The 16,169-nt window shown below is 47.0% G+C and overlaps 1 protein-coding gene across 1 annotated transcript; it reads right to left on the bottom strand.

Annotated features, from left to right (window-relative positions):
* Positions 1-3,197: 3,197 nt before the first annotated feature.
* NARS1 (asparaginyl-tRNA synthetase 1) lies at positions 3,198-16,027 on the bottom strand. Its single transcript, XM_086769705.1, has 15 exons — positions 15,968-16,027; positions 15,022-15,104; positions 14,762-14,827; positions 14,569-14,661; positions 14,050-14,139; positions 12,727-12,805; positions 11,646-11,716; positions 11,289-11,375; positions 8,568-8,789; positions 7,979-8,178; positions 7,406-7,541; positions 6,434-6,547; positions 6,041-6,172; positions 5,304-5,435; positions 3,198-4,681 (listed from the first exon to the last, which is right to left on the bottom strand). The coding sequence occupies exons 1-15, from the start codon at positions 16,008-16,010 to the stop codon at positions 4,550-4,552; spliced, it is 1,680 nt and encodes a 559-aa protein (XP_086625831.1). The 5' UTR covers positions 16,011-16,027; the 3' UTR covers positions 3,198-4,549.
* Between the last annotated feature and the right edge of the window lie 142 nt (positions 16,028-16,169).

Here is a 16,169-nt window from a genome sequence, read left to right as displayed (position 1 = left end):
GCCGCCGGCCCCCCGGTACCGCCCCCGCTGCCGTACGGGGGGCGGTACCGGGGGGCCGGCGGCGGAGGCTGAGGGGCCGGCCCGGGAATCCCCCGGGCAGCTGTGTCCCGCCGTGCCCGCCACACTCCCCGTGCAACCGTTATCCACAGGGCCAAGGGCTGAGAAAGGAGATCAAGAACCCCACGAGCAAAACAATCTTAATTTTTTTTTTAAGCTCCACTAACAACGGCATCCCTCGCGTTACGCTAAAAAGGTTTTTTTTTCCTTGCAAAGGCGCACGCTACATAAAATATTTAGGTTTGCACAGCTAGGCTGGCTGGGGGGCCTAGCGCACCAGGAAAAAAAAATAAAAAAAATTACTACAATTGGCATATTTTTACTCTGCAGACTGAAAACTCTAAGAAGCAGAATAGGATTTTCAAAGGAAATTTCTCCTCTGGCAGGGCACGGTGGGAAAGCCTTGCGAGAGGACTGCAGCCCAGGCGCAGGGACGCGCGCCGTGTTTACGGCGTGCATAATTTATGAGATTTCCTTCGCACGCTGCGAGGAACATGGTTTCTCGGCTGGAGGCAGGGATTGATGACCGGCAGCACCTCCGCATACCGTTAATGGCGCTAGTTGGGATCCTCTATCCCGGATGCAGCCCGGCGCGGTGCGCGGATGGGGCTGTCTGCGGGCAGGAGGGGTGCGACGGCAGCTGGCCCTGCTGCTGGCTCGCTACACGCGCTGGGGGGCTCACACTGCTGGCCCTACCGCCATAGCCCTGAGCGAGCAGGGGCTGTTTCGGTCTCAGCTGCCCCGTGGGGAAGTGAGCGAAGAGGAGGAACCCCAAGTTTGTGAAGGACGCCGGGCTCTCTGGGATTGTTAGCGCCACAGCAGTGGCAAGGAACTTCAAAATGTCCTTACAAAGGGTGGCCAGGTGAGTTTTAACATAAATAAATACAAAATAATGCACGTAAGGAGATGTAATCTAACCAGAGCTACGCAAGAGCAATCTCTAAGCTGCCATTTACCCCTGAAAGGCCCTTGGAGCCAGCGCTGGCAGTCCAGTTTACCCAGTACCAACCCAACTGCCAATCTGACCGAGAAACTTTGGGGGAAAAAAGGACATGAAGATGAGGAGAAACCCAAATTCTGATTGCACATTTTCTCCCCTTTTGCAGATTTGTTTACCGTAACAAAAACAAAACCACGTATTCTTGCATTCCCAGCAGCTGCAGTGCCTTTCTGAGAGCTATTATTAACGATCATGATTTGCAAGGGATATAAGCTGCACAGGAATTTGTGATGGAGCCCAGAGGAAAGTGCTGCTCCCTCTAGTCCCTGGAATCCTAACAGCCAGTGAGACCAACAAGCGGCTTTGCTTCCCCCAGCATCTGACCAATATTGCCCACACATACAAACTACTTGTACTAGTAAGGGGAACTTGAACATCGAACTCAGATGGGAAGGACCTGGGAAGACTGCTAGCCCAAAGAACATGTGAAGCAGCAAACATGATTACATCAGCCCTCAATAAGAACTTACCATCAAAAGCTTTGCTGTCGCAGAGCGTGGTAAGGAGCTTTCTGGATAGCCGCGAGAAACACCCAGGATCATCATGTTTTAAATCACTGGAGACATAATCGAACTCAGCACATTTTGTAAGAATACAGTTAAAAAAGGTGTAAGACACCAGACAAAACCACAACTGATAGGACATAGAAATAAAACCAAGATATATTTATCATTTTTTCAATCTCTATTTTTTTTCTTAATGATCAAAAACCTGAGCTGAACCTTGACGATGAATCAGGAGCTAGACCAGTGCTATTTAACATAGCCAAGGTTTGTTTTGAAGCCACATTTCAACATGACCACATTCCTGTCGGCTAGCGTTCAGTGGCTGCCCAAGGCATTACTCCTTATTACTGCACCAGCAGATTTGCACAGACTTCTGCCTAATTCAGGGATCTTTCCTGCGCAGGTGGTTTGCCCAGCGCCACCTCTGCTCCAGAGCAGATTACGGAACTGCGCAGCAGTCTCCGTTAAATTCGACTGACAGCATCTTTCATCCCAGTCACCTTTTAAGCTCCTTATCTGATCTGCCTCTTCCTCAAGCACCTCTTAAGTCCTCAGACCTTCCTCTAGTAGCTCCCCTGATACGGAGGCTTTTAACCTTTACAAAGCAGCTCAACCCTTCCAGTTTTAAGGACAGAAAACCGATTACCAACAAATGATGTTTTTCTAGTAGTATCTTCCTCCTCCCTTCACCTCACCTCAGGCCCTCAAAGGAATTTTTTTTCATTAAAAAGTCTTTACATGCTCATAAATTCCTAAATATTCTAAATTACAGAAGCCTCTTCAGCTCCCCTCCCCTCAAAAAGCCACCCCACCACCTAAAACACTAACAACAACAACAAAATCCCACAAAAAGAAAACCCCAAGGGGTGTGATTACTATGTGGCAGCACGTTCAACTCCCGGACTGGGGCGAGTTTTCCTGTAGCCCGCTGTTATTAAGTTGCCATATAAGAAACTGCTAGCATTTTGTGGCAGTCAAGCTGGTTAGTTTTTCTCCTTTTCCTCTAGTTCATGCCCTTAACACAGAGGCAACAATACCCCAAACCACAGGAAATCTACGGTTGAATACACTTTTGCAGGTATGTAAAAGAATTTTTTAAGTCTACGTTCAAAGAACAACCCATAAAACCAGCGTAGGGCAAGTGTGAGAGAGCCAAGGCACATTACTGTACAAGATTTTCTTCTATTGTGGCTACAGAAGTTCAGAGAAAATAGATGAAAACGGTGAATTCCAGGAGAGGTGGGTAAAAAGGAAAACCATTGCAGCAATGCTCGTTTCTTTGAGCATCTTTCATTCACCCTCACGCAGCCTCTACTCACCTCCCCTGCTCCACAGGGACATCCTCAGGTCACGCAGCAATGTCACAGCGGTCCCCAGCAAACTCAAGACATTAAATCCTGATGTTTAAGAGCTCTGGAAAAAACCTTCATGCCTTTAAGTTAATTAACAGGATTTAGTTTAAAAAGAAACAAGCTCGTTCCAGTTTTTGGAATACGTGTTCACTGCACCTGAAAACTCACTGGTCCCGTGCTTTTGCCCGCACCGACATTGCCTGTGCCAGGACGGACTACGTGAAGCAAGGAAGCTGTAAGGGCTAAGGGAGAGGGAAGGAACAGACATTACAGGTCAAGAACTACTGTCTTGTACAACAGCTGGTGTTGCCATAATTTATTGGTTGCTCATTTAAACCAGTTTATATATGTAACATGCAAGATGAAGAAAACCAGCCATTTTTTTTTACAAAAATATGGATGTCACACAGCTCAGCAATTCTATGAACAGCAAATCCAGATCAAGTCTCGGTGCAGGTAGCACATTTTTTTTCTCTCTAGTAAAAGGAGTTGCTTTATTCATGACTAAAAAGCATTGATGACTCAAGACATTAAATACTTATTAATTAATCCCATTTGATAACTTGATTACAGCCAGAGAATCTGCTCAGATGCAGCAGCACAGGAGAACACTGAGCCAACCAGGAAACATGGAACTGCTCTACTACGAAAACGCACTTCAGCACAACGTGGGAAAGCACTGCCCGAACTACAACTCATCTAGAGGACAGCAACTCAGTCAGCATACAATGCTGACATCCAACTGTATTTCAAAGTTACCAGTTTCTTTGGGTCTTCAATTAGTCATTTCCGGTTTGAAATCGACAGCAGAATCTTAATGTGGAAGGCACCACAGACATCCCAGTGTCAACGAGCTCACAGACAACGCTCTGACAACACGTCCCCTCCGACCCTAATTCAGCACAGGCTGGGTGTGCGTGGTCCCACCGTAGCGCTCCATCCACAGCTATCAGGAAAGCGTACCAAAGCCTGCCTCCCCATCAGCAGCATCATTTCTACCCAATAAATAATCTGGAAAAAAACCAACCCTAACTAAAGCACCCACATCTCTTGCTGTGGAATTTTGTGCTCCACACTACATACCTCGCTACTGAATAAACAGAACCTCCATTAAAAACAGTAGGAACCAAGAAGCGCAACGCTTAATGTAATTATTCCCATTTTGATACTTTGTTGAGCTATTTAGATGAAGTCTCTTCATACCATTCTTAGAGGTCACTATTAGAAAATTTAAAGAGCTTGAACTTCTGATTTTTCCAACAAGAAACCACAAGAGAAAACAGATTAAAAAAAAAAAAAAAATCAAATGCCCAGCATATTTTCTTTAAAGACACAAACGAAAAGCAGAAGTGTATCTTGTTTTTTAAGTGACAAGTTATCAGGACCTTTGTTTTATGTTGACTTGAGAGCATAAACACACCTAACAATTTTTTCTAGGGTTTCTTCTAGTTAATTAGTAGCATTTCCCTTTAAAAATGGGGTTTTAATTTTCCTCTCCACATCTTAAATTAGTATTTGTATTAATAACTGGTTGCAGTAAGTCTTGTTGTCAGACAGGCCGTAGTATAGCAGAGTGTATTGTCCTTTTTCAAGCATCGGCTGCCCAGTTTTCTAGGAGATTATCGCACGGATGGCTAAGGTTTGCAGCGCTGCACAAAGCGTGGATAGAGACAGACATCTCGAATATGGTGTCTATTCAGAATCCAGGTTAGGAACCGTTCTAATCCCAAACCATATCCACCATGAGGGCACGTACCATATTTTCTCTGTGAAATTAAAACCAGAGAGTAGATATTAAACATTTTCTTGTTATTCGTATTATAATTACAGTAATACAACCAGGAACAAACAAACAAAAAACCCCAACAAAGCCCTTCCAAGGTTATCTTCTGAATGACGAGGAAAACGGACTCCGCTCTTTTCAGGTCAGATACTTGTGCTTACTTGTCCTGAGTTTCCTGGGGCCATGTAAGGACTAGAGGAGCAAAAAGGGAGGTGAAAAAGAAAGTCTTAACAATTCTTTTTCAACTACCTCCTCTTGTCCTGCCCTTACGCTAGCCAGAGCTTAGCCATTCAAGACCAACCTCTCTTTGTCGACCAACAAACACTGCGCAAGACATCACAAGAGGAACAGACCGACACAGACCAGTCTAATGAAGGTCATCTGGAAAGGGCAGCGTGCAACTGCAGCAAACAACAGCCATTTTAACAGAATGGAAACCGTTACCCATTGCATTCTGCCCATGGCTACATGATTATCCACTCTGGGCCACCAAAAATACTTCTCCAGTTTAGACTGCATCATTTTAAGACCAGTTGAAAAAGGAGAAGAAAAAAAAAAAAGGTCAAATACCATCTCTGACAAGCAGCTCTAATCCGTGTACAAACCTGATCAGTGTACCAGTAGTACGGCGTGGGATCAATGCCCTCCCTCTTATAGCCTTCGAGCAGCTCCTCGCTGTCCCAGATACGCATAGAGCCTCCAACAATTTCACCAACATTAGGCATCAGCACATCAACCTACAAACACGTAACAGATCAAGCCATTACAATTCAGTGGGAGGTAAAATAGCCCCAAATTAAAGCAGTATTTCCATAACACATTTTACCATATAACTTCCCTTCTCTTTGACAGGAAGGCAGGCAATTCCTGCCAGACCCCGTTTACAGATGGAATAAACTAACTGTCTAGGTTCTCTAACTTAATTTCCAATACTCTTGGTCACACTGAACTGCAAAAACCAACCAAACACCGAACAAAACAAACCAAAAACCACACCACAAAACCACAAACCCAGCAGCATTCCTAACAACCACTCTTCCTGGCTGCCAGCTAGTGTTTAGACAACACAGCCTCCAAGAAGCGACACGTACCATCACCAGACTAGCACGTACCTGAGGTCAGTGAAGAGCAGACTCGCTGTGATCTACCAAATTTATTAGCACTTCAGAGCTGCTTCATTTACTTCTACAGGACCAACAAGCCATGCCAAGGGACACCCAGAACAAAACCCGGTAAGAGTTCTCCAAGATTTTCCTGCGGTACTGATTCTTTTACGGTCTCTCACACTGACATTCCCCGCTCTACTCAGAAGCCCGCAACACTACACAAAACACCAACTTACAGATTCCGTAAGCCGGGAATCGTCATGACAGCGCTGCATGTAGAAAGACTTTATCTCTGCAGGAAATCGGCACAACAAGATCGGCTCATTAATGGTGTCTGTCATCAGTCTCTCCGGAGCTTCAGGAATATCCTACGGTTAAAGAAGGCTTTTATTTGTATTTAAAACCAAAACCACTCCAATACCTTGTGTCCCACATGTATCAGGCATGCGACAGTTTCAGACCACATGTATCCACGCATTCATTGCGATGTATCTCAGTTTTTAAAACAAACCCAACCCACACTTCCATCCCCCAATACAACATTACTACACCTCCCAGCACATACAGACCCTGAGTGCAGGGCCGTGGGATGCTGGTTTTAATTCCTAAAGAGCCTCGGAAAGACTTACTTCTCCAAACTCATAATAACTGCCATCTTCCTTCTTCACATCATGTTCCTTTAACCACTCAATGGCTTCAGTATAGTTCATTCGTCGGAAAGGACGTTTTGGGGGCGTGAAGCCCTGTAAATAAGAGCGGGCACAAAGACAGTTGGAGGAGTACCATTTTTACTGGAAAAGAACACTTTTCTAGCTGATCAGCAAATCCACTGCCAGACTTGAAGCATACACACTACTCTTTCCAGCTTATACATCAACAAATTACTACTTAATAATTAAACTAATTATTACTTAATAAATAAGCAAATCAAGATCAGTACTGAAAAGCTATCTATTTGCTCCCCCGTGCACAGAACAGCTTCAGAACTCGCCTTTGCAAGGTGGGTTGTGCTTCTGCTATTTCCTACCTCCTGACTCCTGTCTCAGCCCAAACGTAAAACCCACCCTCCCAGCATTTATCAGGAAAACTGGTCAGAATAACAGGGATGACCCAGTTTGTACGTGCTGAGAGAAAAGCTTGTGATGGGGATAAAGTCTCTTAAAGAGATCTTTGCAAAGGCAACAGAAGACAAAGGATTTCTCACAAATGAGAAGCAGCTTTACAGCTCCACGTTCCAGAGCAGAAAGGAAACCACCAGTTGTCTCACTGCTCCCTTGCGCTCAATCTGCAAGTACCGGCTGATTGATATGATGAGCTCTGTGAGAGGGGTTCTTATTCCACTGGTACAGGACAGGCTGCAGTAAAGCCCAGCACACTGCTGGCTCCTGAAACTCGCAAGCAGGGAACTTCTTCCCCCACAGCGCCCTGCCTCATTACCAGCCTTGCGGCATTTTCAGTCTTTTGATGTTATTTAATATTCTTCTTATGAATAGCAGTAAGCAAGCAGAGCTCACTGCCATGCCCTGCCTTCCCCAAATGAACATGCTGATCTGGAAGGGCCAAAGATCCTATTTTCTTGGCTATTCCACGTTGCTGCCTACCGGGTTTAGGTCATAGAGTAAGCTTGATGCGGGTGATTTCAAGACTCTGTCTACTACGTCACAAACCAAGTTCTCCAGGCGGTCCAACAAATCCTCAAAACTTATAAAGGGACATTCAGCTTCAATGTGAGTGTATCTGAAACAAAACCACACCATTACAAAACCACACACAAATAAATCTTCAGCTGTGAAAAAAATTCTCATTAAAGAACCCACACACTTTTGTCCCCTTTTCCATTTCTCTCACTTCTACACTGTAAAGGAAATAAAGCCAGGGAAAAAAAAAAAAAAAGGAAGACAGCAATATGAACTGTATTTTCTAAAAAGACAAAGCCTCCTAAAAATACATCAGCTCTGTTTTGCCCGGATCTTCCATCACTAAATGTCAACACATTATAACCAGCCGGGCGTTCCCCACGAGAAGGTGGGACCCCAACACGCACGTGTGCTCAGTCCTTCCGCATTAGCGTCAGGCTGCCTGCTCACTGTGCACTGTCATCCAGCTGCCTGCCGCCCCCCTGCTTTAGAGAGTCACCTCTACAAAAAAAGCAAAGACGTGTACGTTCTCCATACTCTGCCAAGTGTCTGCGCGTCCTGGACTGCTCGGCTCTGTACGACTGAGCGATACAGAAGACATCTCCTAACGCTGGAATGCAGGTCTCCAGATAGAGCTGGGACGATTGCGTTAAGTATGCCTCTTCACCAAAATAATCCAGTTTGAACAGGGTTGAGCCTCCTTCCACTTGTGTCTGGACTAAAGTAGGTGGCGTGACCTGTTGAAGGACAGAACTATCATTACACGAGCGAAGAATTAAGGACAAAGATGACAACACATAAGAGCAGTGATGTAAGGCATGCTCTTCCAGAACACCACCTACAAAGCTTCTGTAAACACGCATACAAGTACCGCAGTCTGATACCCTCCAACACGTCACAAAGAGGCATGCAGACCGTTTGGGAATCACGCTGCAACACTGACATGCCTCAGAAGTGCCTGCACACCTTTGAGATCTATGGCTATGAAAGCAACCCTGAGAAACAGCTTTTCCTTTGCCCCTTTCAGGCCAATCAGAAACTATCTACATAGTTTTTCCAGGAAAAAGAAAGCCTTGAAGTCAGGACATTAAAGTAGTCACTTGCTGACAAGGGAAAACATACTTACTTCATAATATCCATTGGCGAAGAAATGATCCCTGAAGGCCTGTACTACCATGGAGCGCACCTTGAAGATTTTGGACATATTCTCACCTCGAATCATCATATGCCTGTTGTTAAGTTGCACATCAACCTCCGAATCCTCATTGAGCAGATTGTCAGCCCCCCCTGCTGGGGCCAGACCAATAAGCTCCCAGTAATCGCAGTTCAGCTCGTGGCCTCCTGGAGCCTGCCAATTTGAAGAGAAACCAAAGTTTCAGAAGTCCGCTCTTTGCCCCTTGGACGTCACCATCTGGCATTGCGGCAGAGATGTTAATCCAGTTTAAAGAATGCTAAAATCCTAAATAGCAATATTTTCAAAGTGACTGCTTTGTAACTCAGTCATACCATGCTCGGAGGTGCCATTGTAACCCACCGTGAGTCTCTCAGGCGTTACACGAACAGGGTTGAGTACTACAGGCAGAAAAATGAGAAGCTTCCAGAGGCATTCCGTTTAAGTCTAACGTATCCCAGGCAGCTGGGTCTATTCAGCTGGAAGAACAGAAAGCTAAGCAGGGGGAAACTCCTTACTACCTTCTTCTGGTTTTAAGGGTGGTTATAGAGAAGATCACAGAATCATAGAACGGTTTGTGTTGGAAGGGACCTTTAAAGGTCATTTAGTCCAGCCCCCAAAGATGGAGCCAGACTCTTTGGATGCGTCCAGCAAAAGGACAAACATCTCAGGTTGCAGCGAGGGAGACTTCAACTGGCTATAAAGAAAAAAATTATTCACAAGGTGGTGAAATGCTCAAGCACAGTCCAAGCCAGACTGCAGTCTCCAGCCTTGGAGACATTCAGAAACACATCTGGACGACACCCTTGGCAGCCTGACCTCATATCAGATCTTCTTCAAGAAAAGATACCCTTCCTGTATGCCTTAGGAACACCACACAGAGTGAAGAGTCCTCCCTTCTCTTAGAAGAAAATGCAGACCCAAGACTGCAGTTCAACATTCCCCACGCTTTGTCCCTTGTACTGTTTGAGCCTCATCCTCCTACCGCACAGCCAACCTCAGAAAAGTGGAACAAATCTGCCTGGATCACGACAGAGGAAGAACTAGCTCACTACAGCTCTTTTGAGTTCGTGTGCCAGGGACAGCCGAGCAATCTTTCTGTGAGGCAGCATCTCACCGCAGCGCACACACAGCAAGCCTCACGCTGGCCGATCCCCCTGCTCCGTTCGCTGCCACCCAGCACGCAGAGGTCCCCGCGCCAGGGCTCAGCCCGGTCCGGCTGCCCCGGCTGCACACCAGACCTCTTCGTTTCTGGTCTCACCAGCTCCCCCGTGTGGGTCACACTAGGCTTCTCTCCTCTAAAATGGATTTTTTCATTCACAGTGTTTTCAGGGTATAAATGCAAATTTTCAAAGTCTAATGCACCGATTTTTACAAATCTGGTGCTTTTGTTCACTAAAAGCATTGCACCGCTGTGATGAGACATGAAAACATGCTGTGTTTTCAATGTCCAAAACATTATGAGCAGTTACACACTATGAGTTACGATTACCAAACTGCAGAAGGTTGTTTTAAAAAGTGATCCCTGTTTGGCTGCATTTATTTTTAGAACTCCCAGTAGCGGAAGCTATGAAGGAAAGGAAATCTTTCTACCTCTGATCGGCAAACACAACAGGGAGCGGACTCACAATGAGCAGAGCTTGGCTCTCTAACCTTAGGTCAATCTCTTGGGGACAGGACCCCAGCAGCAGGGACAACTAGAACAATTAAGCCTATCCAAATTTCATTTGCAAAGCATGCCGGTGATGGCCAACAGCACACAGCTTACCAGAAAATTGAATTAGCTGCAAAGCGCTACAAAAGGCTAACAGTTTGACCTTATTTTACACACTACAGGCAGCCGCACTGAGGGACTACTTTGCTCAAACGTTGTCTAATACATCTTTGGAAGCGCTGTCTGAAGGAATGTAACACTCCAAAATGTCATCTTTTTTTCAGGCATGCTTCTCCCCCTGGTATCTTAGTAGAGTTAGTACACTTACTCAAGAGAGTAGGCAGGAGAATACAGGTTGCCCATCCACACAAAAGAACAACTCTCACTGCAGGAGCTGACAAGTTCAGATATATATCTAAAGGACGAGGTGAGCTTACAGATTAGCAAGATTAAACATCCGCTAAATCTCAACATTTTTGCTTTGCTTTCTCCTCCAGAAAAAAAGGACATTTCTATGAGCGGCTATCAAGCGCTGTCATTAATCCAAGACCAGGACTACAAACAAAGCCTTACCGAAGTTACAGCGAACTGCCTAGTTCATACACCTGCCAAATGCCGAAGGACAAATAGGCAAGAGCCTACAAACCCGTCTCAGTAAAAGAAGAGAGCTCATCCCAAATTCGTAGCCTCACAGAATAAAACTGAATAAACCTCTTGTTAGGGAAAATAAACCTATGTTGTTTATTTAATATAATCTTCCACTGTTATACTCTAGGAAGTATCTATGAGACATATCCTAGGAAGTCTCTGTGGGAAACTGTTCCAGGTAAAACAGAACAGACTTCAGAATAGTCACATACTGAACCGTAGGCGACAGCAGCAGCTTTGGGAGGTTTGTTCTTTTCTCTAAACTAAATTCCCACTGAAATAATCTAATAATTATTTCCATCTCTGCTTCTCTTTCTATCAGGAAAATGATAACCGATAAACTGAGGAGAACCCAGACACGCCGACTCCCATACCTGCTTGCCATCAGGAACAAGGTTCAGCGTGCCATACACTGCAACACTGCTCTCCGTAGAGAGAATCAGCCCGTTGTAACACTGACACTACAGAGAAAGAGACAAAGGTGTATTAAGGTCATTTTTTATTTTTAGTTGTCCTACGACATCTACTGGAGTCACAGACAAGATTAATTCCGTCACTTCTAAATGGTTCTCACACTGACAAAAAAACTCTAGTGGTAGGAGATACAATTTAACAACAAAACAACTTAATCTGTAGGTTTAGGGGAACTTCCAGTTTTCTATATAAAACAGATGAGGTACGAACACTTCCCTGATTTAATGACAAAACAAGATTAAATCGCCACAACTTACCAGTTCGTCTGAAAGGACACACTGAAGAAAACCTGTGCCATCTCTCAAAACAATGAACATCAGATTTTTTCCTAGTTAAAAACAGAAGGAAAAAAACATCAGAGAGCCTCAGCTTTATTCACTCATCTATTTGAACAGATCCACTCCCAAGACATATTAATTACTCATGTGCAGATTATTACAGAAGGACTGTGACCACATTCCTCCATTTTAAAAAACAGAGATGCTCCAGGTAAGCGCTGAAGCATTAGCGCAGTCACAGAAGCCTTTCACAGAACTCTATTTCGTATAAAAAGTTAAACTGCGTCTCAAGAGACACCAAGAGCAAAGCCTGCTCCTGCCTCAGCAGGGCTGGGACTGCACTGCCACGCCACGGCCTCAAACGCCCCTCTGGTCCCCAGGGCCCACAAGTCTGTTAGCAAAGCGCTGAATGCACAGGCCGAGGGCACACCGCGCACAGACAAATGGTGTCACCCACCTCTCCGCAAAAGCACTTCACCACAAAAATGATTTGCGAGGAACTGCTCACGACAGCCAGCTCCACAGCCACTTTGTCAGGTCCTTCAGTGCCAACGTGAACAAACAGCTGTGGGTCAGAACCACCTCTGCCGGCCGCTTCCACGCGCTGAGCCAAGCCACCTCGCTAACCAGAACACCAGCCATTCTGATGGCAAGTATCACTTGCTAGACTGCTTTTAAAAGAAGTTACGCCACTTCATATAACTTCAAAATTCCACTTTGCTGATTTCACTACGAGCAGATGCTAGTTAGCTCCTCAGTTTGCAGGACTAGTTTAAAACACAGAGCAAGCCTTTTGAGGAAATTCTGCAGGACTGGCCTCCAAACTGAAAATCCTGTAAGATTTCAACTTCAAAATGTCTATATGCTCATACATCACGCAGAATTTTCAGTGTTGTAGTAACCACTGTGATAAACCAAGTGGTTTTTTAAACCAATGATGGTTTAAAAATTTAAGAATAGGTGCCCTCTGATTTATTTTAAGTGCCCAAATTTTGAAGGCTACTGTATTTCTTCCACCCCTCTGTACAGGTTCAGTCGCTTCTAAATGTTTCAGGTTTACCTTGCCTCCGTAATCTGTGAATCCATCCAAAAATCTTCACTCTCTGGCCCCTGTAAGCCTCCAGAGCAGCAATCTTTACCTGTGACAAAAACAGAGAAGACTCACCATTTAGATGGTGCTTTCCACATAACCACTGAGAATAGAGCCTCCCTCCCAAAGCGGCTCCTCCAGCACCGAGGCGAAGTTCCCCCCGCGCCGTAAGCACAGCTGTGGGTACCGACCAGCTGCTCAGCAAGGAGAGCGTTTTAGCCAGGACAGGCAGCACGCGGGGACAGCACATCCAGACTTCATACCGAGTCCCTTCTATGTAGCAGGCTTACTGTCACGTAGAAATTAAGGACTGGGGCAGCTTGTAAAGAAGCTCGCAGTGCACTTAACCAAAAGGAGAAGTGAAAACACCTAACAGCTCACACCTTCAGAGTACTGGGGTACTACTGGAAATCCAAGGCGCATTAAATCACAGAATACTTGGAAAGGACGCCTCTGACACATTTTCTGGCACGCTGAATGCACTCTGGGTTAATTCCGAAGACCTTCAACGGATGAGTTCAGTTAGCAGCCAAAGAAGCAGAGGACCTGCTCTGCCATCGGCACATCCAGACACACAGCTGAGGTACCGACGCTGCTCCAGTCAGAACAACTAACCCAGCAGGCACCTTCAGAACGGATCACGCCTCGGGCAGCGAACGCTACAGTGCACCGGTCTAGAAGAGACAGTGATTTCAGCACAGCCGGGCCTGGCTGCCCCTTTCGCAAAGAGCAGCCACGAGAGTGCAGGGCTCCAATCAAAGCCATCTTCTACACACATCCGTAGAAACCTCTTCCACACAGGGTCTATCCAAAAACCCACTGCAGAGCAGCACACACAGGATCTGCTTAGTAAGCTAAGGACTGCACCAGATCACCAAATCCACAGGACTCTACAAACAGCCAAATAAGAACTGCACCCCATGACTCAGTAACTTACGTTACGTGCTCTAACCAGCACGGCTTAGTCACTCCACACCACAATAATCAAACAAAGCAAAACTAATGAACTTTCTCAAACAGAAATCCGGTCTCTACCAGCAGAGAACCACAGACGCAGAGAAGTCTGACATATGAACTAAGAAGGTTCAGATACGCATCAAGTGCATGAGAAAGACTGAAGTCTATATACCAGAGGACACAGACAATCAGAAAAACAAAGTTACGTTTATGGACAGTAACAAGACAGCGGCCTTCAACAGCTGCCAGAGCCACAAAGCAGAGACAGACCCAATCTTTGTGCAGACAAGATGCTACAACACAGGCCACGTATCAAGCACACTGTATCTCACGCACACATTTCGGCTCTGGCAGACTAGGATCATTCTTGATAACAACTTTCTTAGCTTCCTCCAGATTCTTCTCTCTTCTCAAGAGATCTTCTGCCTGGTGGAAAAAAAAAAAAAGTAGTATTAAAATAGCTGTAACCAGACTCGGTAAGATTGCCCCTCTTTACAATTACTGGAGACAATAACGTGTGCTTACAAACACAGATGTCATAAAAGGCCCTGACGCTACCCTGCTGGGGCCTACACCTGCCCTAATTCGAGAGCAGGATAAGAAACAATGCACAGATGCATTTCTGATTTTTTCTAAAGGCAAAAATTACAGTTACTCAAAACTCATCCGGTTGCAGCCACTTGCTGGCCCCAATACAAAGAAAGGCAGGTTGTCAATAACACACGTGTAACATGACACAGATGAAGAGCAAACCAAAGCTGCTTCAGAGAGGTGCGAACGGCAACAACGCTGTTTAATGTTTTTGGAACAGAAAGGTGGTATGCTTCCTCCAACTTGGCATCACCTGCAACCTACCTCCTTCTTCTCCTTAGCTTCATTCTTCATTTGTTCCCTGTGCCACAGTTTTTTGACATTTTTCATCTGTGACTTCGAAATAATGGCCCATCTCTACATCAATGCAAGGAGAGAACAGAAGATTGCATTTGCGTCCCTTCACACAAAGGAGCATTACGGTAACTTCTGCTAGCATGCTCTAATGCCACAGCACCTCATTTTCCTTTTGCGAATCCACGTAAATAGTAGGAAATGGTTCCTTTCCCGCTGTCATCAAAGCCTAAAAAGGGGGAGAAAACAACAGACTCAATGGCACTGCAAGCGAACCAAAGTCATCCTTGAAGAGCCTGAGCAGACATCCTGCTTCCGGTCAGATGCAAAAGCCAGTACAACGTTTACGTTTAGAAATACAAGGCCGATCGCTGGACCTATAGCGCAGTTCACGCTCTTCAGGCAGGTGTTTTCCACATTTACCTTTAAAACAGTCTTGAACGGTTTCTTCTGTGTCCCATCACCAGTGGAATCATTGCCCTCTCGTTCAGAAACATACAGCTCTTCTGCAATACGTGACAAACACAGGCAATTACTCGAAAAAATCATGTATTATCAGCTACGGAAACAGTCAGGAAGAACGTGGATGCACACAAGGATACAGAATCTTCACGGTTATCAGCAGCGACGAACCCTCAAAAACAACCTGGTGGTCAGACAGGGTAGGAATTATTCAATATTTTCCATTCTAAAACCCAACCTGCGCAGTAAAGGCGTTGTGCTAAAGCCTTAAGGACTGAACTCTTGAAAGCGAGTGGCTGCACATCAGGCACAAGGAAGGAAGCAGCCTTTCACAGAAGTAACTCTTTCTAGGCAAGCAGGGAGAGAGTAATGCGAGAGAAGCCAGAGGGCTCAGGCCGGCGTTCAGCCCGCAGCGAATCACAAAGGCAAGGCGGGGGAAGCACCGCGCGGGGGAACTCTGCCGGTGCCCGCACAGCGGGCGGTGCCCGCGCCGAGCGGGGCCGCCCCGCCCCTCCGACCCACTGCTGCAGCGCGCACCTTTCCGCTCCGGCGGAAGCGGTCGCTCTCTGATCGCAAGGCCGCCACCGAGCTCCCGTTTCCCCCGTCAGCGCTCCCGCTCCCGTCCCGCCGCCCCTCCGCGCCCTGCCGCGCCTCGCCCAGCCCCAGCCACCCCACGGCTCCTTCCCTCCCCACCCTAAAGCCGGCGCCCCGGGACGAGCACGCTCCCCTTCGGCCGCCAGCCACACCGGCACCGGTACCGGCTGCCGCCATCTTCTGCCTGCGGCGAGGGGCGCGGCCCGTGCCCGGCCCAACCCGCGCGCCCCGGCCCAACCCGCGCGCCCCGTCCCGCCCGGCGCCGCCCCGCCGGGACCCGGCCCCGCCGAGGCCGCCCGCGCCCGGGCCTCACCCAGGGCGAGCGCCGCCGTCCGCCCCAGCACCTCTCCCGCCATCGCCGCTGCCGCACCGCCGCCGCCGCCCGCCGGAAATGGCGTCACGGCGCTTCCGCCGCGCTGAGCCAACCGCCCGCCGCCTTGCATCAGCCGTGCCCCCCTCCCCGCGCGTGGTGACGCGACACGCCACGTACGTGCGGGGGCGCGCCGGGGCGCCGC

Source organism: Chlamydotis macqueenii, chromosome W (assembly GCF_036417535.1).
Source record: "Chlamydotis macqueenii isolate bChlMac1 chromosome W, bChlMac1.mat, whole genome shotgun sequence".
NCBI classification, from domain to species: Eukaryota; Metazoa; Chordata; class Aves; order Otidiformes; family Otididae; genus Chlamydotis; species Chlamydotis macqueenii.
The sequence above is the reverse complement of the archived record's forward strand: the minus strand, read 5'-3'. Positions and strand labels throughout refer to the sequence as shown.

Bases quoted from the DNA above. Each gene is read 5' to 3' on its own strand.
- NARS1 (XM_086769705.1), bottom strand. From the start codon at position 16,010: ATGGCGGGAGAGGTGCTGGGGCGGACGGCGGCGCTCGCCCTGG. The intron at 14,828-15,021 runs GTAAATGTGGAA...CCCCCTTTTTAG, and splicing joins CGTTCAAGACTGTTTTAAAG to GCTTTGATGACAGCGGGAAA. The intron at 12,806-14,049 runs GTGCGTGAGATA...TTTTTGTCACAG, and splicing joins GTCTGCCAGAGCCGAAATGT to GTAAAGATTGCTGCTCTGGA.